The sequence below is a fragment of the Hirundo rustica genome, chromosome 15 (assembly GCF_015227805.2).
Source record: "Hirundo rustica isolate bHirRus1 chromosome 15, bHirRus1.pri.v3, whole genome shotgun sequence".
Taxonomy (NCBI): Eukaryota; Metazoa; Chordata; class Aves; order Passeriformes; family Hirundinidae; genus Hirundo; species Hirundo rustica.
The window spans coordinates 15953611-15981406 of NC_053464.1; the positions used below are offsets into that span (position 1 = coordinate 15953611).

The following is a 27796-nucleotide window of genomic DNA, read 5'->3' on the forward strand; positions in this document are numbered from 1 at the left end:
GGGCAGGGAGGTAGAGACCATCCTGTAACTCACCACCCGTGCGTGTGCGGTGGCACAAGGCAGCAGAACCCAAATCCCCACCATGGGAGATTCACACGCAGCTTCGCCGTGTCACCAGGTGTGGGGGCCCCTGAATTTCAGCCTGTGTCCATCTTCCTGCGAAGAAACTCACTAGAAAGCCTTTGTTCGCAGCTGTTCATGCAGGGGGAAGCAGCTCAGTACATACAGAACATTGAAACACTCAAACACAGAACTACTTAATTATCAAACTTTAATTAATAAGACTAATCTTACAGAATAAAACACCAGGATAACCAGTCAAGGTTACACTTAAAAAAATCCAGCAGTGCAAATCTAAGACTAAATATTTGTCATCTCCCTCCCCCCAAAATAGGCAATAGATTATTTAAAAATACCATAATACATGGTACTCACATATTCTATTTAAAATAATAAATCTGCAGTGGACACAAATATCTAAGTTTGTTTTCTTTTTTTTTTTAATATAAAACCAAGGAATTAATTGCTTTGAGTATGGATAAGACAGAGTGAACCTCCATGAGCTACCAAGGCGAATCCTTGGCTAGAAGGTAAAATGGCCACGTTCCATACAAGACTTGCTACGGCTGGTCCGCGCTCCTCTCCGGTGACAAGGACATTCACTAACAAAACAAGATGCCAACGGCCTCATTGTAACAGGTGGGGAGAGGCTGCTGGACAGAACTGAGGGTGAAAACAGCTCCACTGGAAAAACCAAGTTACAAAGGAAGAAAAGTAAACAGGCAAGTCCGGAAACAAGTCCTGCGGGGATGGGAGCAGGGAGCGCTGTGCCCGGGACAGCGGCACTGGTGGGGTCGGGACCGTGGCTGTGGGGCAGAGCAGACCCCACCGTGGGCAGAGCAGCAGCAGGAATTGTTTCTCTGGCCCGTAGAGCACGGAGCAGTGGGCACCAGCTGGGCAGGGTGTGTGCGGCACCAGCACAGTGTGGTGGTGGTGGTGACAGTTTCTTATCTCTGTGAATCCAGATCACTCTCTTCCCTCATCAGAACATCCTGACTGTAGTTACACACTCCTCGTCAATGTCATTAATGGAAATTAATAATTTATTTTAAACTTGCTATGAAACCATGTGAGTAACACAAGCTCTTCATGCAAGACAGTCTCTGTTCAAACCCCAAGCAGGCTGAGCAACCACACTTGTGCATTCCCAAGAAAATAGTGATCCTGGGACTGCTTACATTTGGGATGCACAAACAGAAGAAAGAATACTGAACTTGAGACAAGTAGAGACCTGCAGTTCTGGGCACGGAGACGGGGAAGGGATAGCACACAGGTGAGCTGTGATACTCAGGGTCGTGGAAGAAGGTAGGGAGCTGGGGGACTGACAGGAGGAATCCCAAGCTGGCAGCAAGGAGGGGACACTGCCTGGGCTCTGGGAGCAGCCAAGAGCAAACAGCAGCCGTGTCCTGCAGGGACCTGCATTTTCCTCATGAGTACTTCAATCTGCAATCAGCAAACCCAGAAAGCACTCAGTGCAACCTCAGACGGAGTGGGAGCCCAGGATGCTCCTGGGGATTCGCTCCCACACACAGCAGGAACCAGTCACTGCTGAGAGCACCCTGTAACTTAAGTGTAACTTAACTGAAATACACATCTGTGCAGCTGTTACTGGTAACTTCCCACAGGATATAGGTCAGATCTCAGAGTCACCTTTATCACCAACTCCAAACACCCAGTGTTCTCACACTTTACTCACACGTGGTGTCTCACTGAGGACCACTGGTTATGCTGAGTCTGCCTTGGGATGGTCACAGTGACCAGAGAGCAAAATCCAAAGCCAAGAGAGAGGCAGGCAATGGCTGTGAGGCAACTGTGGCACTATCCCACTAAAAAGAGGGTGTTTCTTAATGTCAATAGCTGCCTTGGAAAACTGGTGTATGCCAGAACATACAAAACTCCACATCATTCTCAAAGAGAAAGGATCTTAAAAGCAGTGCTGCTAATTTCAACTAGAATATTCATTTCAAAGAGGTCCCAAGAAGCCTGAGATATCGAGCCAACAAACACCAACTAAAGCATTTATAAGTCACTTTCCTGTATTTTAATTCAAATTTTGCACATAGAACAAAAAAAAAGACAATTTCATTTTTCCAATCAAATCCAACCTGCAAGGAAGCACCTAAACAGGATCACATTTTCTTAGTGTACAGTATTTTTTTCATGTTTAAAATTGCTTTGTATGTAACCGAGGGGTTTGTGCTGAGTCTCTTTGGAGCTGCAGGGCTGTACCTGGCCCAGGACAGAGCAGCTGTGCCCCTCTGGCACCGAGGGTGACACTGCCCTGTGCCCCAGGGCCTCAGCAGTGGTCAGTGCCTGTCCCAGCAGTGGTCAGTGCCTGTCCCAGCTCGCCCCAGTTACTCACCCGGTCGCTGCGTCCTGCACAGAAGCCCCAGGAGCTGGGGAGGAGCTGGAACTGGGGCACGTGCCCTCCCCAGGAGCAAGGGGGCGAAGGAACAGGAAAGGAAACATGAACAATGCACAGACAGGTCTGAGCACGTTGAGGAACAAATGGGAGCTGATCATCACAGAACCAGCAAGGTGGCAAGTGCCCAACGTGGCCCCAGGGGACAGAAAGAGCCCGTGCCACCCCTTTGCTTTATTCTGGAGTGACCACAGCTTCCACCAGGTAACAAATTGTTAATTTAAGTTTTAACACCAGGACAGACACCTAGGAAATCACAGGTGTGATGGCTGTGTTTCATCCCTGACATTGTCACCAGTGAAGTCAGGCCAGCTCCTCTCTGTCCCCAGTGCTCCAAGGGAGCTGACACGGCTCTTCATCCCCAGCCACACATGTCAAGACACTGCTGCTGCCTTGTGCACAGAAAGGAAATACCTCAAGCTACAAGAGTAACAATCACATCACTAGTTTCTATGTAGGATATGAAACACCTTTAAAACTCATAATGCATGGCTGTTCTAACAGAAAATACAAACTAAATGCTCTAGAGGCTACAGGGAAATACGTGAACTCAACACCTACCAGAAAGCCAATGTGTTTTCCAGTCTCTCAAGTAAAATAAAAATAAAATAAATATTCATTTGGGAATTTGCACTGCTGTGCTTCAACTGGGCTTTTCCCTCAAGGAGAAGGAAGAGTGGACATGGAGCATATTCAGATTAGCTGTTCCTAAAAGGCTGTTTCTGCATGGCTTTGAGCTACTGGCATGGAGCAGCACTGAGCCCAGCAGAGCAGGGATGTGTGAGCTGCTCCAGACTGGCTGCACAATGCCACCTGCCATGGGCTTTGCACCTGTCCAGGGCTGAGGGCTCCGTTCAGAACACCTGAGAGGAATGGCACAAGCACAGCTGGGATGACACACAGAGCACCACAGCCCAAGGTGCAGCACGTTCCTTCTGACAGAATGAGGTGTGAGGGCTTCTTGTGAACTGGAACAGGGGGAAAGCTGGAAGGTGGTTTACATTTCCAAACATCACTTGCTGGATGGTTAACCTAGAATTCACTGAATTCAAGATCACTACAGCTTTTCAAATCCAGCTCACACAAGACTGCTGCTGTTATCAAGAATCTACAACAGCACATGAGCTTCTCTCTTCCTTACTGCCCTCTCCCCAGAGAGGGCAGGAAGGTCTCTGTGGATCCCCCCTTTCGGGAGATCTGTGTCACCCCGCTCCCACCAGGCAGCACAACGGTGTTTCCATCCATGTCCATGTCACTGTGTCCCCTTCTCCCACCAGGCAGCACAACGGTGTTTCCAGTCCAATAGCTCAGTGGCAACGCAGCAGCTGCAAAATGATCCTGGACTGCAACATGGCCGAGCAAGAAAGCGCTCCCAAAATGTAGCAGCCCAGAGCAGGAGGTGAAGCACTGAGCAGGCACAGAGGGAACAGCTGGCAGCACCTGGTCACCGGCCATGACAAAACATCCCTGCACAATTCACCTGCTCCTAACACGCTACACAGACCAACCCGGAGCTGCCAGAGTCGGGAGAGGGCCAGGAAGAATCCCAAGCAAGCAGGGCATCTTTGGGTTAAAACAAAGAATTAGTTCAGCTACCAAGGAGTGGGAGCTGCCCTGGAGGGCCAGCGGGATATGGCTTCACCCAACAGCGACGCTGCGCACTGCTACAGTTTATTCTCAGAAATCTGCTCCTCAAAGTCCCAGACACAAACAAGTAACTAAATTAAGTCTAATGCCGATAACTGAGAGATTATGAAAATATTTGGTTTTGTTCAAACCATGTAAAAAATCATCAATAATACATTGTAATATTTTCTTTTTAAAACTAAACTGGAAGATCAACTCTCAGCAGATTTAAGTGTATTACACACGATATTTTGTGAATCAAGATTTATTGATTTCCATTGTATTTGCTTTAAATATGGTTGAAGCTGACTGCAGAAAAGGGATGGTGAAATCTTTAAGTTAAAAGTAAACTAATGGTGAAAGAACATCACCTCTGGCTTCCATCCATGCCTCGTTTAGCATGTTTTAATAATAAGTTCCAGGACTGTCACATCCAGGGATGTTGGAGGCCTCTCCCAGCAGTGTCCTTAGATTTGTGTCATTTTCCTGTGCCAGAGGTGAGCGTGCTTTCAAAAATACTGCCACTTCCCCAGCACCGTGTCTTTGATTGCATCGACATACTGAGTTGGGACCCAATAGACCCAGTAGTAAGATGCTTCTGTTGGGCCCAGCTGAAACGCCTGCAATTAAAAATGACAACATTTACACACGGGAACAAAGAGCTGGTCACGATGGACAGGCACAGCTCATCCACTGCCAAACCAGACCAGCCTGTCCCACCTGCTGCTCCCTCAGCACTCAGGGCACACCACAGCTCTTTGGTGGGCAATTAAAGGAGCACTGCAGAGAACAAGAGCTGCAGAGCACTGAGAAAACCACGAGCTCCTCCCTTTTACATCACAGCAGTAACCAGAACTCCGGGCCAGTTTTAAGAACATGAGGAAATTATTCTGGTAGACAACCTGAAACATAATTGAGTCTCTAAAGAAATGACAGAGTTGAGAAGCCCAACAGGAACTAAACAAGACAATGACCATGTTTTTACAGGATTTTATATTTAGACATAATGTCCTATTCTCAACTTCTCTCCCGTGCCCAGAGAGGGGCACCATGGCATGCCAGAGCCTCTGCCCTTGCTGTGGGTAAGTTTATTGCAACATGTGCTGAGGAGGAACTCTTCTCACATGGGTGATCAAAAATCAAGTATTTGGACAGAGACTAGAGCAGCACCATCCTGCAGGCCATGACTTTAAGGAAAAACATTTCCCTTTCCTCCCCCTAAAGAAGGAAACAGACTTCTTACAGAAAATAAACTGACTTCAACATCAAAAGTTAGTTAATGTACTTTAAAAGGCACAATCTTAAAAAAACCCATGGATTAAAATAAACAGCCAAAATCTCAGTATATTAGCACAGTTCTCTGATGAAATATAACTTTGCTAGATCCCATACAAATCGTTCAGAAAATTACAGGTGTTAAAAATTATTACAGCATCAAATCCTTTTTTTTCTTAACCTCCATCAAGGCCTGCTGTTCATAGAAGTAACACAGAATCTAAAAATTAAACTAGATATCAAAAAATCTCACTACCATTAGGAAATGATGAGCTATGTTGTGAGTATGTTTACTGGTTTAACACCGTCACAGTCAGAACATACAAAACAATGCTTAAGCACTTCGTGTTTGTGCGAAACCAGTCTGGATCTCCAGATAGCTGCAGATATTCAACATGGACCCAAAATACTGACAGTGAGAAAGAGCCCATGTCCCCATCTCCACAAGGCTGGAACCACCATCCACCTCCAGCCTGCTCTGACCGGCAGCCTCAGGAGTGTGCACTGCATGAAGGAATTAGATGGGTATGATTAAAGTAGAGCCGTTACTCACCATCATGTGATAATCCTCATGGCCTTCAATAGGTTCACTCACCACATTTTTAATGGACCCCATGGGTAACTTTTCTGTTCTCTCTACATTAAAATTGATCAAAGTATTATTTCTGACATGCGGGGAAGCAGCATTTCATATTCATTTCATACACCACCTCCACCAATGCCAAAATCTCCTCAGGGGAACAGTCTGCCCTCCAGCTGAGTTGTGGATGGCTGCAGCACCACACCCCACACACACCCACAGGGGCCACCCCCGTGTGAAGGAATCCAAAACTGCATCACGTGAAGTATTTCAGTGTTCGTGATTTGGGCCTGGACTGAGTGATGGGAAATCCCAGACTTTACTTAATGTTTTCCATAAGAGCTCCCTCAGAGCAGCAGAGATGCTCATCCTATGGAGTCTACTCCAGGTTTGAGAATATTCAGGAATGACTACCAAGGATTACATGAACTCCCAATAGCAAGCCTGAAAGCCGGCAAAGATAAGCTGACCTAACTCTGAAAGCTTAGGCCAGGCTTCACCCTGTGGCAGTGTAAAGAGAAGCACACGGAAGGGAATATAAAAGAGAAAATAGGGAAAGAAACAAATAAAGAGAAACTGAAGCCCCAGAAAGACTACAATTACATGGCAGAGTAACGTCAGCCAGCCAGAGGCAGTGACAAGGACAACAACGTACATGGCCCAAGGCAGAGCTTTTCTATCAGCTCTGTCCTCACTCCTTTCTGAAAACTTAATTCCAAGGTCCTGCCTTTCAGTTCAAGCATCCAGCTTGATTATTTTGTTGGATACAAGACAGAGAATACCCAAAACACTTCACAAAGGAGAAACTGAACTCTGAGTTCTTCACATAGATCAATTTCTGCTCTGAGCATCCCAGCAACAGACAAATCCCATTATCCATGCCTCTGTGCAACTGACACAGAGCTATTGGGGAGCAGCTGCCTGTACCAAACTTCAGACTACAAACCCGCTGTGAGGCCCAGGGAGGCTGCAGGGCTGGGGGTAAGAACCAGCTCCAACCCTCCTGGGCCAGCAAGTGTGAACACCCACATTCTGTGGTTACTCCAGCCCTTACCTGCTGGACTCTGTCATGGGTTTCTCAGAATAGAAAGGAGCTTTTCCCAATAACAGCCAGCAATTACAACCATTCCCCAGAGGCAGCAAGCTGCTGCTAATTCAGGGAGATAGGGAAACAGGTTACAGGAAACACACGAATACAACAAGAATTAAATTCACAGCTTAAGCAACACTATGTAGAACATCTCAGAAACGCTCCACTTGAAAACTCATCTCGGGGGTGATGGAAGAGATTAATCACCTAAATACTAAGCATGGATTTAGAACCTGGGATCAGTAACAGAAAAATCTGCCTGCCCGAGCTATAGAGTTAAAAACATGCCAACAACTTGCTCCAACCACTTCACTCAGGAAGTGATCACTGCAACTGGCACCAAGAGAGGTTTAAAGCCAGAAAAAAATCTTCACAATCAAGTCTGTCCTACAAAGAAAAGGGTCAAAAGCTTTTGAGATTTCTGCTTACTGTGGAAATACTGTAGCAGCTGGAGGCATTACAATCACCCAGTTCAGCTGCTTTACTGGGACAGCGAGCAAACACTTTCATCCCTCTTGCTCATCACTAGCGCCCACCCCAGTCAAACTGAAGGAGCACAGCTTCCTTGGCAGGGGGGTGGATCCCAGGGTCCAGCTTAGCCCCAGCCAGCAATTAAGCACCATGCAGCCACTCACTCCCCCTGCCCCGCCGGGACAGGGAGGAAAACCAGGGAAAAAAGTAAAGAAAACATGGTTTGAGTTAAGAACAGTTTAATAACTGAAACAAAAACAAATATACTACTACTACTACCAGTAGTAGTAATAAAATTAAAGAATTAAAAAAGAAACTCCAAAGAAACCAGTGATGCCCAATACAGCTGCTCTCCACTGCTGACCGACATCCAGCCTGCCCTCCTTCAGTGACCAGTCCCTCCCAGCCAACTGCTTCTCCCAGTTTATACTGGACATGATGCTCTGTTGGTGGGAGACATTCCTTTGGGCAGCTCTGGTCAGCTGTCCCAGCCAGTTCCCTCCCATCTCCTTGCATGCCTCCTCACAGGCAGAGTCTGAGACACCAAAGAGTCCTTGACTGAAGCACTGCACAGCAACAACCAAAACATCCAATGCTATCAGCATTGCTCCCATCCTGAATCCAAAACAGCTCCTGGGGAGAAAACTAACTCTACCCCAGCCAAAACCAGGACACAGACATCCTCAGCAAGGCACGTTATCCCCACGTCATTCCCAGCTCCTCCTGGCACCACTCACGACTGCAAACCAACCCCTCCGCACAGCACCACAGCTGTGCATTACCAAGACATGACACCCACGTAATTTCAGTGGGAAGGACAGAGTGCCAGAGATGCCAACACTCCCAGCTTCCATCCCAGTTCTGAGTTTTCCTTCCAAGTCTTGGCTAAGCCATTGGGTCCCTGTGTACTGCTGGCATCAAATCCATGCTGCTCGTGGAGTGCTTTGAGATACGCCAGAAATGCCCAACACCATCATTTACATTTAGAGCCAGGAACAGCACTTTGGACCATTAGTCTGCTGACACCACTGAACTCCAGCTTTTCAGGAACCAATCTGGAGTATTGACTATTATTCAATGACCTGGAAGAATGGTATGTGAGAAAAGGAAACAAAGCTTTTTGAAGCACTGCAATACCAACATCATTCCCTGAGCACGATTTAGTCACAGGAGAAGCTTTTCTAGGTCGCACAGTTCAGTCACAGCCCAACCACCAGTTGCTCACCCCCGAGGCTGAGAGGTGCTCACCTTTTGTACCAATCCACAGCTGGTCTTGCTCGAGTTTGAAGGTCAGTCTGACTTTCCCCCCTGACTTGTTGTACATGCCGGACAGCGGCACCGTGGGCAGCCGCTCCTGCAACGAGACACAGCCACTCAGGGCACGGCCGGGGCACAAAAACTACATGCTCTCAACTCTTTAAGCATAAGGACCATCCATCCTTCCTGCTAAGACAGTAAAGAACAACTGAACCGGAGGGGAAAGGTCTCAAACCACAGAGAAGTCTCTTTTCTGAGTGTCTCAAGGCCTTATTCACGCACCTGCACACCTTTGACAGAAGGCATCACATCATCAGGTTTTCCTTTATCCAACACTTTTCTGTGTTGCTACAACATAAAAACAGAAATTCAGTTCAGAGGAACATTACGAAGCTTTGCAGTGTATTTCCAGCTGCCCCCTGACCACATCTCAGTGGCACTGAGAGACAGCTGAGGGCTGTTCACTGCCATCCATCACATGGGCATCAGTCATTTTCAAACCTAATTGTGCACTTTCTAAGATGCTCTCAAGAAATTATCAAAATGAATGGAACTCTAACATAAGGCCAAGGATAACAGCCTTCTCACATATACACACACATAAATACATGTCTGTAAACCAAAGTGTTTGGTAGAAACCCTCCATGTCTGGCAGTGCAACCCAGCACCAACCCAGAACAGATCAGAGCAGTGGTAACTTTCAAATCCACACTCACAGCTTGTACCTAGCTGAGTACCTTTAAGAAATGATGGGACTTACACTCATTGTTTCTGTGATAAATCACAGAAAACCATCAACATGTTTCATGGAGGCACTACTTAATTTTAACCAAGTTTATTTTAAGGAAGGAACAGAGTTGGTAATACCTTGAGCTGGCAATCCTTCACCAGCCCCCCACACTGCAGGACCATCAAACCAGACTCACTGCACTGTGCTACAAAATGTGAGAGGCGAATTCAACACCCACATCCCTGTCAGGGCTGGGACAGCTGAGGGAACTGCTCTCTTGGTGTTTGTTTTAAGCAGTTTTTGGAGATCAATTCTTTTGTGCCAATAAAAAATAGTTAGGTTTCAGACAGAGTTAATCTGGGCTGTGTTTGCCTAACACTAACATCCACTAAACATTTCCACTTCTCAATCAAAATGCTTGGCTGTGCCTGGCACCACAAGCAGTGGTGCAAAGCCCCAGTCCCTGCTGGACTGAACAGTTCATTCCCCTGCCCAGAGTCATTCCAATGCTGAGCTGTCAGAAATGAACCCTCAGCCTGATCTGAGGAGGAACAGGACCCAGAAATGCCTGCAGAAGAACCACATAAATCCTACCGTTCCCCCACGCCAGCAATTATTGAGAAATTAATTACCTTTTGTCTGCAAAGTGGCTCCTTTTTGTTTTCCTCAGCTTTGACCTCCTGTTGAGCAGCTTCTTTGGGTGTATTTACTGCTAACACGTCGTTGATGGTAGAGCCCACAACCATTATTTTTGCTCCGTTTGTTACTTTGATTTCCCGCAACGTTTTCTCCTCTGGCAGAAGTCCCTTGAACATAACTTTCTGCATGGCCGGCGGGAGGCCTAGAGACAAGCACAGCGATTAGGCGCCGGCGGCGAAGAGGCGCGGGGGAGGCGGCGGCGGTCCCGACAGACCTGTGAGCGAGTGGATCTTCTGCTTCAGCTCGGCTCCCGTGCTGTCCAGGCAGAACTTCACGTCGTACTTGTTCTTGTTCCAGATCACCTTCAGCTCCACCAGCTCCCTCCCGCCGTCCTCGTCGCCGCCGTTGCTGACAGACGCCTGCGGAGGCTCCCGGCGCTCCTCACCCTCCGGAGACCTCCCCGCCGCCGGCGAGCCGCCCCCTCCGCCGCAGCCCAGGGGCAGCTCCTGCGCCTCCGCCTCCATGCCCGGCTCCTCGGCACCTGCGGGGAGCGGACAGGAAGATCCGGCCCACGGAACACCGCCCCGGCCCGGCCCCGCTCCGGCCCCGGAGCGCCGCCCGCAGCGTGTCCGGGGCCGGCTCCCCGCGCTGGCGCCTCCCGGCCCGGCCCGGCCCGCCCCGCCGCCCCCTGCACCGGCACCGCGGGCACCACGGGCTCGGGACACCCCGGGCTCCGGACACCGCGGGCTCCGCGCACTGCGGGCTCCCCGCACCCCGGGCACCCGGACACCGCGGGCTCCCCGCACCCCGGGCACCGCGGGCTCCCGGACACACCGCGGGCGCCCGGCCGCGCTCGTACCTTCAGCGGCGGCGGCGGCGGCGGCAGCCATGATGATTGTGTACAATCCGCCGCGGGGCACGCCGGGAAACGCCGCCGCCGCCGCTGCTGGGCCGCGCCGGCTCCCGTAGTCGCCCCCGCCCGCCTCTCGGCGTGGGGACACGCAGTTCGCGTCCCCGCAGCACGGACCGCGCCGCGCCGGGAGGGCCGCCGGGCTCTCCGCTCAGCGCTCCGGGAACCGGAACCCCCCGCGCCGTCGGGCCCGTGGCGGCGGCCGCACTCCCCTCGCACGACCGGAAGAAGCGGATGGCGGCGCCTTTAAGGGACGCCCCGCCCCGGCGGCGCGCGGGGAGCGGCTGCCGCGGCCGGGCGGAAACGGCGCCGCGGCCACGTGAGCGCGTGGCGGGATGGCGCGAGCTCTGCGCGCGCTGCGCGGCGCGGCGGGACCGGCACCGGGATCGGGACCGGGATCGGGACAGGGACCTGGTCCCGGCCCTGGCCTCCAGCGGGGGCCGCGGGTCCGGTTCGGGCCCAGCCCCACAGGTAACCGACCCCTCGGCAGCCCCGCCCCTGCCCACCCCCGGGGCTCCGCTGCGGCGGGGCGGGGCTTTGGGTTGGAAACATCAATTCGGGCTCTCGAGGGGCTGCTGGCTTCGCGGAGTGCTCCTGCCGGAGCTCCCGGGCTCGCCCTTCCAGCGTGTCCCGGTGCCCTCCCGTTCGGGCGGGGTCACTGTTGGTGTACCCTGGCAGTGCTGTTCTTGGCATGTGCCAGCTTAAAACGGATTTCCAGGTCACTTCAGGGACTCTGTTCCTGGGAGTAATCATCCATAAGGTGTTTCCATAGCCGGTGCCCCCGGAGCTGTGTTCGTGCGGTGCAATCCCGCCTCGGTGACGCTGCCATCGGAGGCCCCATCCAGCGCCCTTCCAGCTCATATTTAAAACTCTCCCCTGGGTTTTCTTTGTGACCATCTTCTCTGATTTCCCCACGATTACAGGTTTTCTGCATTTAGGTGGCCTTAGGACTGCTCTGTACAATTATATCTTTGCCAAAAAACACCGAGGGACCTTTATTTTAAGACTGGAGGATACAGATCAGAATCGGGTGGTGCCCGGAGCTGCAGAAGGAATAGAAGATATGTTGGACTGGGCAGGTATTGAGAGACATCTTTCATTTTTCACCTGCTGAACCCATGTCTTTCTTTTAGAGGCTCACAGTACTCAGCTGGAGGGTGGGTTTGACTCTGCCCAGCCGTTCACCCACTGCCGTGCCGATGTTGCAGGTATTCCCCCGGACGAGAGCCCCGGGCGCGGCGGCCCCGCCGGGCCCTACGTGCAGTCGCTGAGGCTGGAGCTGTACCGGCGGGCCAGCGCGGCGCTGCTGGACAGCGGGGCTGCCTACCGCTGCTTCTGCAGCCCGCAGCGCCTGCAGCTGCTCCGCAAGGACGCCCTGCGCAGCCAGCAGACCCCGCGGTACGTCCCTGCCCCTGTGGCCCTGCACAAAGTCCCGCAGCGATGGCATCGTGCCTCGCTGCCTGGAGAGAGAGAAGGCGCGTGTCACCCTCCAGAGATGGAGGTGTTTGACTGTAGTGGGCAGGTTACAGCTAAAATTCAGGCGTCTGCTTAGAGTTTGGGGACGTAAAAATGGCTCGTGGTGTTGGCCTGTGTTGAGCAGAAACCTTCGTTCTCATGTCCCAAAGATACGACAACCGGTGTCGGCATCTGACGCCCACGGAAGTGGCCCAGAAGCTGTCACAGGGCCTTGACTTTGTCATCCGCTTCCGCCTGGAGAAGGGGGTGGAGCCCTTCCAGGACCTGGTCTATGGCTGGAACAAGCACGAGGTGGCTGAGGTGGAAGGTGACCCCGTGATTCTCAAGGGGGATGGCTTCCCCACTTACCACCTGGCAAATGTGGTAGATGACCACTACATGGGCATCACCCACGTTCTGCGTGGGACCGAGTGGCTGGCTTCAACTTCCAAGCACCTGCTTCTCTACAAAGCCTTTGGCTGGGAGCCCCCTCAGTTTGGCCACCTCCCGCTGCTGCTGAACAAGGACGGTGGCAAGCTGTCCAAGAGGCAGGGGGACATCTTCCTGGAGCGCTTTGCTCGGGACGGCTTCCTGCCAGAGGCACTGCTGGACATTGTCACCAACTGCGGCTCGGGGTTCACAGGTAACACCACAGGCTCCTGCCTGCCAGGACACTTCATGCTGACTTTGTGGCATGGGTTAATTTAAATAGCTGAGTACTTTGTCAGTGTTTGAAGGGGCCAGGGAATGGGTGTCACGTAACCAGTCAGACGTGCCACCAGCTCTTCTGCAGAGCACTTGTGGAAGCAGCTGGAATGGTGGAAATCTTTCTGCTGCTGTGCAGCCATTAAAATTGAATCAGGTGCTTAATGGGTTCTCCTTTGGGAAAACCCTCACTTCAAGGCTGAGAAACTTGAAGTTTCAAGTCTGTGAAGTCTTGGTAAAACTTGCGTTCTGTGGTTAATAATTGCAGAGTTTTCTGAAACCTGTGCCACTTTTCCTTTAACCACGAGGAGTGGAGTCAGTGTCTCCTTTTGGGGTTCTTGCTGTGTGGGGATCACAAATTAACTTTTGTTCAGAGAACTCTGCTTGGGAATGAAATCTTCCCTGGGCAGCGCAGCCTCCTGGCTGAGTGTGACTTCTCTTTGGCCGACTGAGGGGGAGGTGTTCCGCTGAGGAAGGTGGCGGAGCCAAGCAGAACATCCCAGTTCCCAGTGCCTGGCCAGCAGAGCAGGCTCCTGGGGGGAGGGCAGCATCCCGTGTGTGCCTGCTGCCAGGGGACGTCCCTGCTGCTGCTGGCACTGCACAGGAGGCTGTCCTGTGTCACCTTTTCTCAGCGTGCTGCCGGCCCCGTGCTCGAGGCGTGCAGAGAGGAGCACAATCATTGTTCTGTTCTGTGTGAGAGCGCTCAGCCCTGTGATTGCCCTTGGGTTGTGTTGCAGAGAAGCAGATGGGGAGGACTTTGGAAGAGCTGATCTCCCAGTTTGAAGTAGGTAGAATTACAACCCATTCCGCTCTCCTGGACCTTGAAGCACTCCCAGAATTCAACAGGTAAAAAATTAGAGGTAGCTTTAAAAAGTAGTAAGCACCATGTCAGTGAGAATTTGTTTCTAGCACTTGGCTTTGGCTGGAGGTTTTGTTTGTTGGATCAAGCATGGTCCTGGTGCAGCAGCTGTTGGGCTGTGCTAAGAGGAAGTTAAAGTTTCTGCTCACACCATTCCTGCCTCCTCTCCCATTCTGTACTTCGACACTGGGGTTGGCAACACTGGAAGTCTAGGCAGAGGGTGGGTATAGCTGGGAGGATCTCAAGTCTTAAGTTTAGAACCTAAGAAAATAACATCTAAAGAAAGTTAACACTTCCAGAAGGGTTTTCTGCAGGTACACTCATGCTGCTGAGAGTGGCCTCATCATCAGTTCCCTGTGGGGCACCAGAGCTAAGTGCTTCTTTGTAGAGTGGAACTGTAGTTTAGTGTTGTTTTTCTAACAGTTCCACTGTTTTAGCTCAGTTGGTCAGAGCACGGTGCTAAGAATGCCAAAGTGGTTGTTCAGTCCCCAGATGGGCTATTCCCCTAAGAGTTGGACTTGATGATCCTTGTGGGTCTCTTCCAACTCAGAATATTCTGTGACTTCTGTGAAATGTGCTTGGGGTGATCTGATGTAACCCAAAGCAATGCAAAAGCAGGTCTTTTCTCTGTTACAGGATTCACCTCACCCGTCACATTGAGAACCAAGGGCTGCGCCAGAAGCTCGTTAGGGAGCTGCAGGGGCTGGTGGAGCTCGTCTATGGGGATCAGCTTGTGGATCCAGATGTTCTGGAAAATGAATATGTGGAGCGAGTCCTCCTGCTGAGAAAAGTACGAGTAGTGGCAGAGCACTGTGCCACCATCCTCCAAGCTAAGGAATTGCTTCCTCCACAGCACAGCCCTCTGTGCTTTCTTTGCACAGCTTTGCTTTCTTTCCCCAGGGTCACATAAGTCTCCTGAAGAATCTGGTGTCGAGTGATTACTCTTACCTATGGGTCAGGCCCTCGGTGTCCCGGCAGCAGCTACAAACAATTTCTGCAGAAGCAGATGAAATAGGAAAATTAGTCTTAGGGTAAGTGTGCTGCTGTCTGAGCTGAGCAGTGGCAGCAATGGCTCCTCATCTCTGAAAACTGTATTCTTAAACAATCACAATTACTGCTTTTTCTGTGGTTTTCCAGGTCTGTGGCATAATTTTGTAGTTTAAACTAGCTCTTTTGAATGAGCTCTGCTTCTGGCAAGCAGAGGAAGCGCCCTGGCACAGGGCAGGGGTGAGAGGTAGAAATCCTGTGGTTTTCACGTCCTCAGAGTGTAAGGGACACCTTCTTTCCTAAAGGCTCATGACAAGGCAGGCAGCTGCTTTGACTGTGGAGGAGTTGAACAAAGACCTGAGAAGTCTCCAGAAGCAAACCAGAGAGACCAAGTACAGCAGCATGATGCAGCTCCTCCGCTTGGTGCTCAGCGGGCGCCAGGTAAAAAGGAATTCTGAGATGATGTGCAAAGCTCAAACCCAGGTTTTGCAGAAGTTCTCCACAGACTAATGTGGGCTCGGCTCTGGTGCTGATCCTTCAGGTCCCTTTCACCAGGCCTGGCATTTGCCTTCAGGAGGTTCTAGAAACCCCAAGGCTTTGTTTGAGCTGCTAATGACCCCCCTGGGTCTGGCAGCGACCCAGAGTGAAGGGCTCTGTCGATTCAGTCATCCTGGTGCACGGACACACACCGGGGAGTTTCAGTTCCTGTGTGTTCAGTGACTCCCTCTGTTTGCAGCACGGGCCGAGCGTTGCCGAGATGATGGTGACTCTGGGAGCTGAGGAGGTGTGTGTCCGGATACGCAGAGCACTGTCCAGCTGACAGGGACATGGGTGACACTGCCAGAGGGTGCGGGTGGCACCTGCGGGATCATCTCTGATCAGACGAGCTGGGCTTTCGGCCGGGCGGGTGTCTGTGCTGGTCCCACGTCTGTACGAACCTGCACTAAGCACAGACCGCTTCGTCTGGGAGAGGAACCAAGTCCAGCTTCAACTCCGTCCTGCCGTCACCTCGTGCAAGGAGCCTGGTTTGCAGGGTGGGAGAAAAAGACATGTATCAGCATTTAAATTCAGACCACGTGGACAGAAAGTGACTGAACTGATAAAACAGATCAGAATCTCTTTGGAGAGGGCCTCGCACGGGGTACCTACAGCTACACAACACAGTTCCCCAATAAATGCAGTGGGGGGTATTTTTATATACATATAAACAGATGTATATTATAGCTGTCGCCCTCTTAGCTGCCCTGGTGTCCTACCAGGCTGAGTGAGCTGCTCAGAGGCGGGTTTCCTCCCTGTGTACTGTGTCATGCACGCGGTTCTGCTAAAAATATCCCCGATCAGGAGACTGGGATGTTTTTTCCTCTTTTGTCTGATGCCCTTTTAATGATTAAATTAACGTGGTGACTCTGATTCCGCTCTCGCGGGTACTGTGCGCGCCGCTGAGGGAGGAGCTGTGAGGGCCGCTGGCGGGTGTTGTGCCGAGCCCACGCCCACGGCGAACCCTTGCAGGGCAGGAACACGCAGCGGAGGGACGGGGCCCATGGCTGGCAGCGGGCAGCTGCAGCGCTGGCTCAGTGAGTGGGGCCGGGGCCTGGGGTGGGGCCGGCCTGGCTGCTGCTCTGCGGCCTCTGCCAAGCGGCCGGGGGCTGGAGCGGCTTCGCCTCCCTGGGGAAGGGCCCGCTGCCCCCACGGAACCCTCGCGGAGTGATGTGGGTGCTGTCTTGCTGCATCTGTCCTTCTCCTCTTCTGTCCTGCCCGTCCTCAGCCCCCAAAGCTGGCTGAGCGACAGACTGGGGAGTGGATAAAGCCAAAAAAGCTTTCCTTAATTTAGCTGCGCTAAAGTGTAAACTGCCTGTGTGCCAGCACAAGTTTTGCAGTGGTCCCAGGAGAGCTGTTTGTAAATGGTTTTTAAGTTTCTCCTGCTAAAAGCATTATCTGCTGCTGTCAGGCCGTGCTTGACTTTAAGTGTGTGCTTGGGACTGTATTTTAGGCAGATTTTAGTAACAGCTGTTTCCTGCTCATCCTGGATCTCCTTTTTTCTGCTACAAAAAGCTCTGGAGCAGCGAGGTCTGAGCTGCTTCCTGTTCTGAGCGCTCGCTCGCACTGAGGCTGGGCTCTCCTCCTTCCTCTCCTGTTTTTCTCTGTAAGATGAGGCCACTGACCCGAGTATCTCCGAGGAAAACTGGGAATGCATCCAGCAGTTCTGCGACCAGGTGAACGCTGACATGGAGGGGTAAGGCAGACACTCAGCTCTTTGTGTTCACCCAGGCCGTGTCTGGCTCTGAGCTTCCCTCGTGTCCCTGTGGGAATGGGGCCTGGGGGCACGGTGTGGGGAGCTGAGGGGGAGCTGACGGGGCTCGAGGGGCTCCGCTGCTCCCGGGAGCCGAAATGAGTTGGGAATATGAGCTGGAAATAGGTGTGTGCCAGTGTGATAGAGGGGGATGTCTGGGAATGGGCTCTCACATCGATTGCTGGAGCCCACCAGGCAGCAGGTCCTGCTGGCAGTCCTTAGCAGTCCGGCCGAGGATTCCTGCTGTGGGGTTTGCAGGGAAGCCCTGGGGGAGCTCAGCCTCAGCTTTTCCTTCCTGATGGGTGGAGGATCTCTACTAAGGTTTCCTCACCTTCCAGCTGACAGTCTGGGCTCTGTGGGAAGCAGTAGGGGCTAATTAAGCAAATGATCTGTCAAACCTTAGCGATCATCTTTGTGTTCAGAGCAGACTGAGTTCAGAGCTCATAGTCTGGCACCCAGCTCGTGCCCAGGAGCTGGCACAGGCTGCCCTGACTGTCATCGAAGCTCCTGCAGCCGCAGAGAGCCAGCTCCTGTGCTGCTTGCCCCAGGGACATCCCCAGCCTGTCCCTGCTGCTCCCTCCCAAAGGACAGCCCTTGGGCACGGCTGGAGGGCAGTGCTGGGGTCACCAGTTCACCCCTTGTGTGTGTGCACACGTGTGCACCGGCCAGCACCGTGCCCAAGGAAAGCTGTCTGTCCTGTTGTGAATCCAGCAGCTGCTCTTCTGTGCACACCAAACTCAGCAGCATTTGTTTTTCCTGGGAACTTGTGCGTGGTGTGACTTGCTTTGCTCTTCCCCAGCCCGTTGTTCGCGCTGAGGCTGCTGGCACACAAAATCCAGTCCCCTCAGGAGGGAGAAGCTCTCCATGCTCTCACAGTGAGTACTTCATCTGCACTCAGAGCAGTCACTTGGAAAGAGTTTGGCAGGTGGAGCAGCAGAGCAGACAGGATAGCTCTCCCTTCCTTTTCTTTTAGATGTTGATGTCTTTTTCTCTTGGATGCCTCTTCCTTTCAACTTTCCCTTGCACGGGGAATACAGAAACCGGGGCACAGTGGAGGGAGTAACTGTTTCTGTTCCTCCCCACATCGCTCTGCTGAGGTGCTTCGTTGGTCTGCAGCTTGGGCTGTGTGAGCTGTGTCCCACCACAGAGGCAATTGCTCAGAAGTTAGTGATGGGTAGAACAGAGCAGCGCTGCTTAGGAAGGTTGGATAAAGGAATAAAATGTGTTCTTCCTGCATGACTTTCTCAGTATCTTGTGCTGGTGAAAGCAGTGTCAGAAAGTTCTTAGATTTAGTAACATGACGAAGTTTTTGAAAGCTCCCCAAGCCTTGTGTGTTCAGTTCCTGTTGGTGACATTTTGTTTTCTGCAGGTGCTGGAGACTTGTGTGAACAACTGTGGTGACAGATTTCACAGTGAAATGGCAAAATTCAGGTTTCTGAATGAGCTGATTAAAGTGCTTTCCCCAAAGGTAGGTGATGGTGGTTACAGGGTGTTTCAGGATAAGAAATGCAGCTCTGCTTTATCAGAGGCAGTGGGTTCTTCTGACCATGCTCCTCTTGGCCTGCCTGAAACCCTCCTGGCATCAAACCCATCAGTTTCCCTTTCTGGTGGATCCTGCACATATTTACCGCTGCTACACATTTCATTTTCCATTGCATCAGCCCAAGGGCAGAGCTGCAAAAAGCTGATTTCCAAGAAATGCTCAACTGAAGAACAAAACTCCTTGTCTCAGTCTTAGGCTTGGTAACAGGATTTCAGTGAAACCACAGACTTTAAAGCATATATCACTAAAGACAATTCTGTTTACTGCTCTGAGAGGACAGGTATCATTCAATGAGTTTGAAATGCTTGGCCTTGGGAAGGTTTGTGTTTTTTGTGATAAAAGGAGCAATAATGAGAGAAATTGGAGAAAACACCCAGATGGTGATAAGAGACAATAACTTTCATTTCTGGTTTTGTTCAGTTTTCCTGTGCCTGGGTCTGGCTGAGGCCTGTGGTGTGATTGCATTACAGCAGTTAAGGGGAGTGTTTAAAGTCAAGCACAGAACTGTTTTCACTAAAATAACCTATTTTGAGTTTTAGATTCAATAACCGATCAGAGAAGTTTGAAGTGGTTTAATTTTGATTGTTATAGAACATGTGTGTGATTCTCATACACTCCATAGCATTTCCTGTGTTTCCCCAAGATACACAGTTGACAGCACTGTGAATAAACTCACAGGAATCCATTTTATCCTTGGTGCCTGCACATAAACTCCTTGGGGCTGCATCGCTGTGCCAGATCTGGCACCAGTTCTTTGAGTTTGAGCTTTTTTGTCTTTCTTTACTGTCTCATTTTCAGTACTATGGAATTTGGTCTTCAGAAAAAGTCAAGTCAAGGGTCATTGAAGTGATATTCAGTTGGACAGTCTGGTTTCCTCAGGAAGTCAAGATCCAGGATGCTTATCAGATGCTGAAGAAACAAGGTTCAGTTCTGTTATTTCAGTTTCCTTTTTAGCCTCCCAAGCCCATGGTTTCCCCCACAGATATCTGCCCCCCTCAGCTTGTGACTCAGCCTTTTCTTAACACATTTTGTGTAAGGAAAAGGGACAAAGGTCCCAGGCTGGCTGGGTTCTGAAGGATGCATGGGACTGTTTAAAGGGATTTTCCAGAGAACAGCCTTCCTGAGCCACAGCTCAGACCAGTCTGGAGGCCTCTGTTCACACTGTGTGCAGGGCAAAAGTACAGGACGAGCTCAGAAGTGATCTTTCCTCTGGAATACTCTCCCAGGATTATGAGAGATGTGTTCAGATGGATCCTGGGATGGATTTTTCATCTATTCCATTCTATTTAATAGTCCTCAGTGGTATTTTAATCTGGAAATTTCTGCAAAACCTCATGCACTGTTGAGCATTGAGGTTTCATCAGCTTGGGCATCACTGAACAACTACTGTTACCTGTTCCAGGGATTGTAAAAGAAGATCCCAAACTGCCAGAAGACAAAATTTTACCTCCCCCTTCTCCAAGACCTCAGAATTCTATTTTCGACAGAGATGAAGAGAAGTCCAAGGTAAACCTTGGAGTCTTCATACCCCACCCTCTGTTTTGTACTGATGAGAAAAGAGGCTCAGTAATATTTTTGGAGCTTCTGCTGTTTCAGACAGACTGTCTCAGAATAATGCTGATCCTTCCTGCAGTGCAACAGAAGAACTGCTCTGAGGCTTTGTCAGAAATATTTCCTTAGTAATATATTTCCTTTCCTAGTAATATTTCCTTTTTACCAAAAAACATCAGTTTCCATGAAACCTCCCCAAGGGAGGGCTTCTCCAGGTCTTACAGAAGTTCTGCAGAGCCAGAGTTCCTAATCCTGAACAGCCAGTGTATGCAGGCAGCAATGTAATCTGGATTAGATTGTGGGACGGGATCTGACACATTTCCAGGATTACAGGACCGCTCTGCAGCAGGTGTCGGGTGTGGGATGTGTGCACTGTGCCCAGGGGTTGCTGCTCACTGCTGTCCCATCTCTGCCCTGACAGCTCCTGGCCAAGCTGCTGAAGAGCAGCCACCCCGAGGATCTGCAGGCAGCCAACCGCCTGATCCAGAGCGTGATTAAAGAGGTGGGAATTCCCAGGAGAAGCCTCTTGGCAGCCAGGGAGGGTGGGAGAGAACCTGGCCGTTCAGTTTTTGACAGGAGACCCTCTGTACTGCAGCCCCAGAGAAGGGGCCATGTTCAGTCTTTCTAAATTATTCTGAGATTACAGCATGGGATCATTTTGTTTTGTTTCCCTAAAATATGCCATTGCCAGGAGGAGGGAATATGTGAATGTGCATACAGCGGGACACTTCCATGTCAGTGGGACCTTGGCCACAGTACTGCAGTTGTGATTGGAAATTTCCAAAAATAAACTCAGTTCCCAGGTGGAAATCAGTCACTTCGGTACAAAACTGCCTCTTTCCTGCACACCGTGTGTGTGCACGTCTGTTTGCATGTTCCATCTGCAGCACCATCCCACCTCTCTGCTTATGGGGGAGATTTGGTTTAACAAAGCCCTGTGGTTGTTTTGAGTGTGTCACTCTGTGTGGCAGAAGCCAACAACTCCCAGCCCAAATTTTGAAGTCACGCTCGTGGCTGTGGTGGGATGTATTCCATATTCCACAGCACAGGGCCACGGTGCTCTGATGGGGCAGCTGGGGGCATGTTCTCAGCTGTGCTGCTTTGTGCCTTCTCTACCTGCAGTAAAACGTTAATAGGTGTGACCCAGAGTGCTCCAGCCAAGCACGTGCACTGGCTGTGTCAGACAAATCATCATCTACCTTTCCTTCATTTTTCGTCACAGGAGCAAGAAAAGTCAGCTCAGGTGTCCCGAAGAGTGAACACCATCAGTGAGGTTTCTGAGAATGTCAGACGTATGGATGAGTTACTGGAGAACTACAGGAGACATGAATTATCCCCAGCTGACCAGGAAACCCTACAGGTAAATGCTCCTTTTCCTGCATAAATGCTCTTTTTCCTCCCTCTTCTAGAGGGAGCATCACTTGCAAGTGATTGCAGAGACAGAAGTGTGAGTGTGCCTGTGTCCTGAGCAGTGGAACATTTCCTCCCCAGGCTCTGTTCCAGCGCTGTGAGAAGCTCAGGCCGCTGCTCTTCCGCCTGGCCAGCGAGGCGGTGGCTGACGAGGAGGCTCTAGGTAAGAGCCAGCACTGTCCTTGTGGCTCTTTGCAGCTGTCACAGGGCAGTGCCCTTCCCTAGAGGGGGTGCTCGGGTACTTGGCACCCTGTGGGCAAAGCTCTCCACTCTCACCATGAAACCATGCCCAGGGGAAGTGGAATTTGGTCTCGTCCTGCTCATCTCTGAGGAAGATGTTAATTTTCACTGAGTGCTCAGAGTTAAACAGTGAATGCCTTTCTTCAGCTGAGGTGGTTTTCTGAGTTTGAGTTCTGATGTTAAGAGAACTTAAGGTTTTGAGGCCTTTTCTCTCCAGATGTTGAAGTTCTCCCTGTGTATAAACACAGAAAGAGGAACATATTTTGAATTTTTAAGTGTAATACCAAGGAAGGTGTCCTGGTTTCAGCTAGGGTAGAGTTAATTTGATAAGAGCAGAATTTTTGAATTCCACAATTGGCATTTCATTCCTGTCCATATGCCTTGAAAACCTGACTGAAGCAATGGTTGCTGAACAGACATCCTAAACAGGAATCCCAAGAGCTCAACTTCACCTCACACCTTCCTTTCATACCCATAGCTGCCGTGGCAGTGCTGGATTATAGATTGAAGTGCACAGGGAAAACTTGTGGAGAAAAAGAAAGTGCATAAGAGATGGCAGGAATTAGGAATACTTTAGAGATGGGATAAGATTTCAAAGTGATCTTGATGAATGAGAGAGAGGCCTGGAATCAGCAGCTGTGTGTGCAAAATGGAATGAAAGGCGAGTGAGGAGCTGAGGGCAGCTCCTCTGCTGGCCTTTGCTCCTGAGCTGCACTGTCCCCTCCTCACGAGCCTTTTGGGGAGCACATGGAGCTGATCTGACCTTCCCGTTGGAACATGAACGTTTTGTGTCTGCTCTGCTTTCCCAGCTGAGGTCCTGCAGGCCAATGACAAGCTCTCACGGGCGCTGGGGCAGTACAGGCAGGTTGTGGCCAGCCAGGAGAACGGGGATGGAGCAGCTCCAGCTGCCAGCTCTGCACCAGGTGGGAAGCACAGAGCATCCCATGGCAGCTCTGCCCTGCACGCCAGGTGGGAGCAGGGTTTGGGAGGGAAATGCTGCTCAGAGAACAAATGTGGAGTAAGTGCTATAACACAGGAAAAATATTATGTAACCATCATTTTCTCCTGCATATACTAGACAGAAAATACTCCCAAAGTTCTTCACCTTTCAGGCACGCCTGTCGCCGTGGATGTGCCGCTTCTTTCCAGAGGTCCCTCACTAACTCTGTCTGTGTTCCCCAGCCTGCCGAGCAGCCCGACAGCGCATCAAGAGCTACACCCTGATCGACTTCTCTGAGCTGGACGCCACGGCCCAGACCCCCCCAGACCCCTCTGCAGACACAGCCTCGGCCTCCCGCCACAGCAGCACAGCCTCCACCTGCCTGCTCGAGGAGGAGTTACAGTCCTTAGGTGTGTGGGTGCCCTTCAGTGTCACCCTTGGTACTGGGGTTTGTGGTATTTAACAAAGAGAGAACTTTGACTTCAATGTCAGTCCCAAGAGAAAGTAAAACCTTCCAGATAAAAGTTTTCAGGGATGAAGTGTCTTTAGTAGTGTTAGACAGCAAAGGAAGAACCTGTGGAAAACCCTCTTTTTTCTGTAAATTATCTGTGGCATTTTGGTATCTTTCTTAGGTCTCAGCAACTCCCCTGTCATAGAGAAACCACCACCTGATTTTGGCCTAGCAGAGGTGAGTGGTGCTCAGATACTTTGCAGTTCATACGGTAGAAAGGACAAAAATCAGAGACGATTCCTGGTCTGCCTTTCCGTGGCAGCCTTTTTGGTGTACCACTCTGTTCTGAAGGGAAACTGGAACGCTTGTGCTCTCAGTTAATCTCTCAGGTGCAGTTTGCAAGCAAATGACTCATATGTATTTCTGCTTTAGGTAGTGGTATTTGATAAACAGAGTTCTTTTCAGCACAACAGGTTTATTTTTGCTGATATTACGTAACATGAACCTGAATGCCCTTATTTTCCAGCCTGCTGTACACAATGGATTTAGGGAAGGTGTAAGTGCTGTTCAAACCCTGGGACCACAGGAGAGCTGGGAAGACAGCTGTACAGGGAAGAGTGAATTCCAGAGCCTGGATGAACATCTCTCTCCACTATCCAGGACCAACACATTCTCCTTGTAAGTAAACTCTTCATAACAGAGCCAGATTTGGGGGCTGAGGAATTCTTTTACAGCAGGGAGATTTAGGAAAGCCTTTCAGCTACCCCTGGTTAGTGATGGCAAGTGATCCATGCACACAAGATCCATTGGCTCTTTCCTGCAGTTTGTGCACCTGTTAATTGCAGTTTGTGTAATTGCACACCAGGACCTTCCAAGGGTCAGAAATTTGGGGAGACAAATCCCATTGGTTGATAACAAGGTGATGTTGAGCTAAAAGAAAAAAAACCTTACAGTCAGGCCTTTTCATAATAACCTGTCACTCAAAAAGTACTTTCCTCAGCTTGCTCCAGATCATGAGAAGGTAGTTTCCCAGGCATTCAGGGGAAGCTTGGAACAGTTCACAAATCAAATTAATCTCCACAGATCTTCAGAGCAGGAGACTATTATCCAATCTGCCGTAATACAAGAAATTCTACTGAAGATTTCCAGCTTCCTGTGGTGTCTTTGAGCTGGAATTTACTTTAATCTGCCTGACTAGGGCTCCAGAGAAGCTGTGCTCAGGGACGGCAGCCTTCCAAAGCCCTAAACCTAAGTTTTACCATAGTAACCGAACCAAAATCTGCCTTAATGAATTTTGAAACAGCAAGATCTTCCACAGATGATAGAGTTTTTGAATTCCTCAAGGACTCAAAGTGTAAGTCTGTAGTTTCTTTATACCTAAAAGGGATGATTGGGAATACAGACAGACACAGCAGAAGACAGTGTATTCCCTGTAGTATCCCCACTTCATACAAGCTTTCGGCATGCTTTTCTTTCTAGGGATTTATTACCAATGAAATTGCCATTTCCAGATCTTCCAAATAACTCAGTGGCAGATCCTCCACTCCTCAGTCCAGGCCATGAGCTGAAGCCTGCTGCCTCTTTGCATCCAGCTTCCTATGATGCTTCTCTAGAAAACCTTTTTGTGCCTTTAATTTCAGTTACACCAAGTAAGTGCAATTCTGTGCCTCAGCTCTGCTTACTAGAGGCTTTCTAGAGCTCTTCCATGAGTTTTGCAGGACAGGAAGCCAAAGTAGCTTCATGCCGTGTGGGTTGGCTGGAGACAAGTAATGACTGTTGTGTGATGGGCTCAATGTACCTGAGAATTTGAGTAGGTGCTAGGGATCGTAGCATGACAATGTCCTTGTCCTCCCTAGGCATTACTCAGGAGTTTCCTGCCCTGGCTGATCTTTGCAATGTGTTTCTGCACCTTCAGTCAAACTTCAAACGGTGGTTCTACTGAAAGTCCTAAAAGACACTTTTGAGTGGGAGTTGCCCCACTTCCTAAAGCAGAGCTCTTCATTCCACCTCAGCTTTCTGGTTTCACACTGTATGGCCCAGCTCTGCAGCTCCTCCCCAGAGCATTTCCTGCGTACGTGTCACCCTGGGGTCCCAGCCCGGGCCACAGAGCCTTGGCTCTCACTGCTGCTGGCAGAGGACAGGTGCACAGACATCCTGATCTGCCTTCAGCCTTAAGTGAAGGTCTTAGCAGATTTTGGAAGGGCTGGATGATGATAGGTGTGAATTTGCCAGGCATGGATGGTAAGGAGCCAAGTCTTGTGTGCACTAAGAAAGGCACTTTGCTTTTCCCACCCTATCTCTGTTGGATCCACACCTGACTTCTCTCAAGGACTGGTGAAACCTGAGCTGCTAAATCCCAAATGCAGACATTCAGATTCCTGTCTCTGCCTTAGAGGCGGATGTAAATCAGGGGCTGTGTGCCATTTGGTCTGTGAGTTTGCCAAAGGAAGTAAAAGTTTGTCTGCATTTTCCTTCTTGCTATTCCTTGTCCCATCTTTCCTGTTGGCCCTCAGATGAGAGAGGAATCCAGGCTTTGATTCTGATTCTCGATTTGTCTCTGGCAGGCACTATCTGTCCTCTCACTGTGTATGACAGGAATGGTTTCAAGGCCATGCTCCACTTCTCCAGAGAGCCGGCTCCAGGCCGGCCCGACGTGCTGGTGATGGTTCTGTCTATGCTGAGCATCTCAGCGCACCCCATTAAGGACATAGCATTCCAGGCTGCAGTCCCAAAGGTGAGAGGCCCATGACAAAGTAGCAGAGATGCTCAGAAATGTCCTGAGGAGTAGGTTCACCATTTCTTACTATGTGCCTTGCTCGTGGGAAATTGTGGAGCTCCCTGTGTCTGCACGGAGAACCTGTTGTACAGTGGTGCCTATGGCATCAGTGCCTGTTTCACAGCATGTACCCATGGCCTTGCTGCGGCTAGAGAGGGCTCCAGAGCTGCTGCTTCAGCCTCCTGGGTAGGGCTCTTGCTCCCTGTGCACGTGCAGCACAGAATTGGCTATTTGGGAATATCTGCCTTTAGTTGCAGGTTGTGCTTCTCACTGAATGACAGAGTCTGGCTGATGTATCTTTAACCAGCTCCATGGATCAGTGATGCACACAGCCCTTTCCCAGCATGGACTAAATAGTGTTTCTTTTGTTTTCTCCTTCAGACCATGCAGATAAAGTTACAACCAGCCTCTGGTTCTGAGCTGCCAGCCTTTAACCCTCTCCTCCCGCCCGCAGTGGTGTCCCAGGTGCTGCTGCTCGCCAACCCACACAAGGTGCTGCTGGTGGGCTCTGGGAATCCCACTGGCTGTTTGTGTGAAGGATGGGGAGAGTCTTAATGATGGGGAGATGCAGTGGAGACACAGGGCAGTGCTGGGAAGATGTTTTTTCTGCTCAAAGAGCTTTCCAGAGCTGCAGTCTGAAGGACTGTGTGGGCAGTTGCTGCAGGGGCCTGCGCAGTTCTGGACTTTACGCACACAGAGACAGCTCCAGGCGCTCACCGTGCAAATGTTTGCAGCTGATGGAACACAAGGGCACCCAAGGCACAAGGGGTGGGTGGCACATCTGTTGCATTGGAGGATAATTACAAGACCCAAGATTGGTGTAAGGAACTCTCTGTCTCTGAGTGGGCTGGCCAGGCCTGGATTGCCAACATGCCCATGGGTGGTGTGCACAGTTTTCCAGCTGCTCTTGTCTATCTTAGGAAGATCCAGGGTTTCCTTCTGTGCACAGCTTCTGTAAGGCTGGTGTTTCCCCTTTCAGAGGTGACTCACTGCAGCAAGGCCGTGAGGGGTGAAGGAGTGCAGGAGTTTATAATCATGGTGTGCCTCTCTCTCTTCCTTTCTCTCCCAGGATCCCATCCGACTGAGGTACAAACTGATGTTCACGCAGGGCGTGCAGCCCTTCAGTGAGGTGGGAGAAGTGACTGGCTTTCCAGAAGCAGAGCTCTGGGGCAGGAGCTGAAGTCCAGCCGGCTTGGACGCTGCCACGTTGCCTTAGCCAGGGATGGGGAGAGACTGGGCAGCAGCAGTGCTGGCCAGCACTCTGTAAGGGCACTTTTCTGGGGATGCGCCACCTCCTTCCTCCTTTCTGTGCCCGGCAGGCGGAGTGTGAACTGCTGCTTCTGCCACAGCCTTTCCCTGTAGCTGAGTCTGCTTTACAGGAGCCCGCCTCCGTGCTTCTACCGTGCACATCTTTCCTGCTGCTTTCTGGGCCGTTTCCCCTTTACTTTTTGCATTAAAAAAAAAATAAATAAATAAATAAATAAGTGAATGTACACCAGCGTTCAGCCCCCGTGCCAGCATGGTCCAGG

The 27796-nt window shown here is 50.6% G+C and overlaps 3 protein-coding genes across 6 annotated transcripts; 2 read left to right on the forward strand and 1 right to left on the reverse strand.

The window, feature by feature from the left end:
• Nucleotides 1-4357: 4357 nt before the first annotated feature.
• Nucleotides 4358-11096, reverse strand: UBFD1 (ubiquitin family domain containing 1). The gene is made up of 7 exons (XM_040079097.2): nucleotides 11010-11096; nucleotides 10425-10691; nucleotides 10144-10352; nucleotides 9064-9129; nucleotides 8773-8878; nucleotides 5937-6019; nucleotides 4358-4728 (listed from the first exon to the last, which is right to left on the reverse strand). The coding sequence occupies exons 1-7, from the start codon at nucleotides 11038-11040 to the stop codon at nucleotides 4618-4620; spliced, it is 873 nt and encodes a 290-aa protein (XP_039935031.1). The 5' UTR covers nucleotides 11041-11096; the 3' UTR covers nucleotides 4358-4617.
• A 299-nt stretch (nucleotides 11097-11395) lies between these two features.
• EARS2 (glutamyl-tRNA synthetase 2, mitochondrial) lies at nucleotides 11396-16274 on the forward strand. Of its 4 annotated transcripts, none has more exons than XM_040078687.2 (9): nucleotides 11396-11531; nucleotides 11984-12139; nucleotides 12269-12458; nucleotides 12686-13158; nucleotides 13958-14066; nucleotides 14716-14869; nucleotides 14980-15110; nucleotides 15372-15507; nucleotides 15803-16274. In XM_040078687.2, exons 1-9 carry the CDS (start codon nucleotides 11396-11398, stop codon nucleotides 15884-15886), a joined length of 1569 nt encoding a protein of 522 aa, XP_039934621.1. In that variant the 3' UTR covers nucleotides 15887-16274. The 4 variants fall into 4 exon arrangements, with proteins under 4 accessions (XP_039934621.1, XP_039934623.1, XP_039934624.1 ...); XM_040078689.2 differs by lacking the exon at nucleotides 11396-11531 and adding an exon at nucleotides 11594-11876; XM_040078690.2 differs by lacking the exon at nucleotides 11396-11531 and adding an exon at nucleotides 11594-11820.
• Nucleotides 16275-16583: 309 nt separating this feature from the next.
• On the forward strand, nucleotides 16584-27701 carry GGA2 (golgi associated, gamma adaptin ear containing, ARF binding protein 2). The gene is made up of 17 exons (XM_040078685.2): nucleotides 16584-16640; nucleotides 17215-17299; nucleotides 18156-18231; nucleotides 18726-18824; nucleotides 19698-19821; nucleotides 20302-20405; nucleotides 20872-20952; nucleotides 21673-21810; nucleotides 21942-22023; nucleotides 22910-23023; nucleotides 23283-23450; nucleotides 23673-23728; nucleotides 24018-24169; nucleotides 24971-25140; nucleotides 26056-26225; nucleotides 26649-26759; nucleotides 27337-27701. Exons 1-17 carry the CDS (start codon nucleotides 16607-16609, stop codon nucleotides 27445-27447), a joined length of 1875 nt encoding a protein of 624 aa, XP_039934619.1. The 5' UTR covers nucleotides 16584-16606; the 3' UTR covers nucleotides 27448-27701.
• The last annotated feature ends 95 nt before the right edge of the window (nucleotides 27702-27796 follow it).

Coding starts and splice junctions, on each gene's coding strand:
- EARS2 (XM_040078687.2), top strand. CDS start 11,396: ATGGCGCGAGCTCTGCGCGCGCTGCGCGGCGCGGCGGGACCGGCACCG. Junction 13,159..13,957: donor CTGCGGCTCGGGGTTCACAG/GTAACACCACAG, acceptor GTTGTGTTGCAG/AGAAGCAGATGGGGAGGACT. Junction 14,067..14,715: donor GCACTCCCAGAATTCAACAG/GTAAAAAATTAG, acceptor TCTCTGTTACAG/GATTCACCTCACCCGTCACA.
- UBFD1 (XM_040079097.2), bottom strand. CDS start 11,040: ATGGCTGCCGCCGCCGCCGCCGCCGCTGAAG. Junction 10,692..11,009: donor CGCCGCCGCCGCCGCTGAAG/GTACGAGCGCGG, acceptor CGCTCCCCGCAG/GTGCCGAGGAGCCGGGCATG. Junction 6,020..8,772: donor GCTGTGGATTGGTACAAAAG/GTGAGCACCTCT, acceptor ATTTTAATGTAG/AGAGAACAGAAAAGTTACCC.
- GGA2 (XM_040078685.2), top strand. CDS start 16,607: ATGGCTGGCAGCGGGCAGCTGCAGCGCTGGCTCA. Junction 18,232..18,725: donor AAGCTCTCCATGCTCTCACA/GTGAGTACTTCA, acceptor TGTTTTCTGCAG/GTGCTGGAGACTTGTGTGAA. Junction 20,953..21,672: donor TCCAGAGCGTGATTAAAGAG/GTGGGAATTCCC, acceptor TTTTCGTCACAG/GAGCAAGAAAAGTCAGCTCA.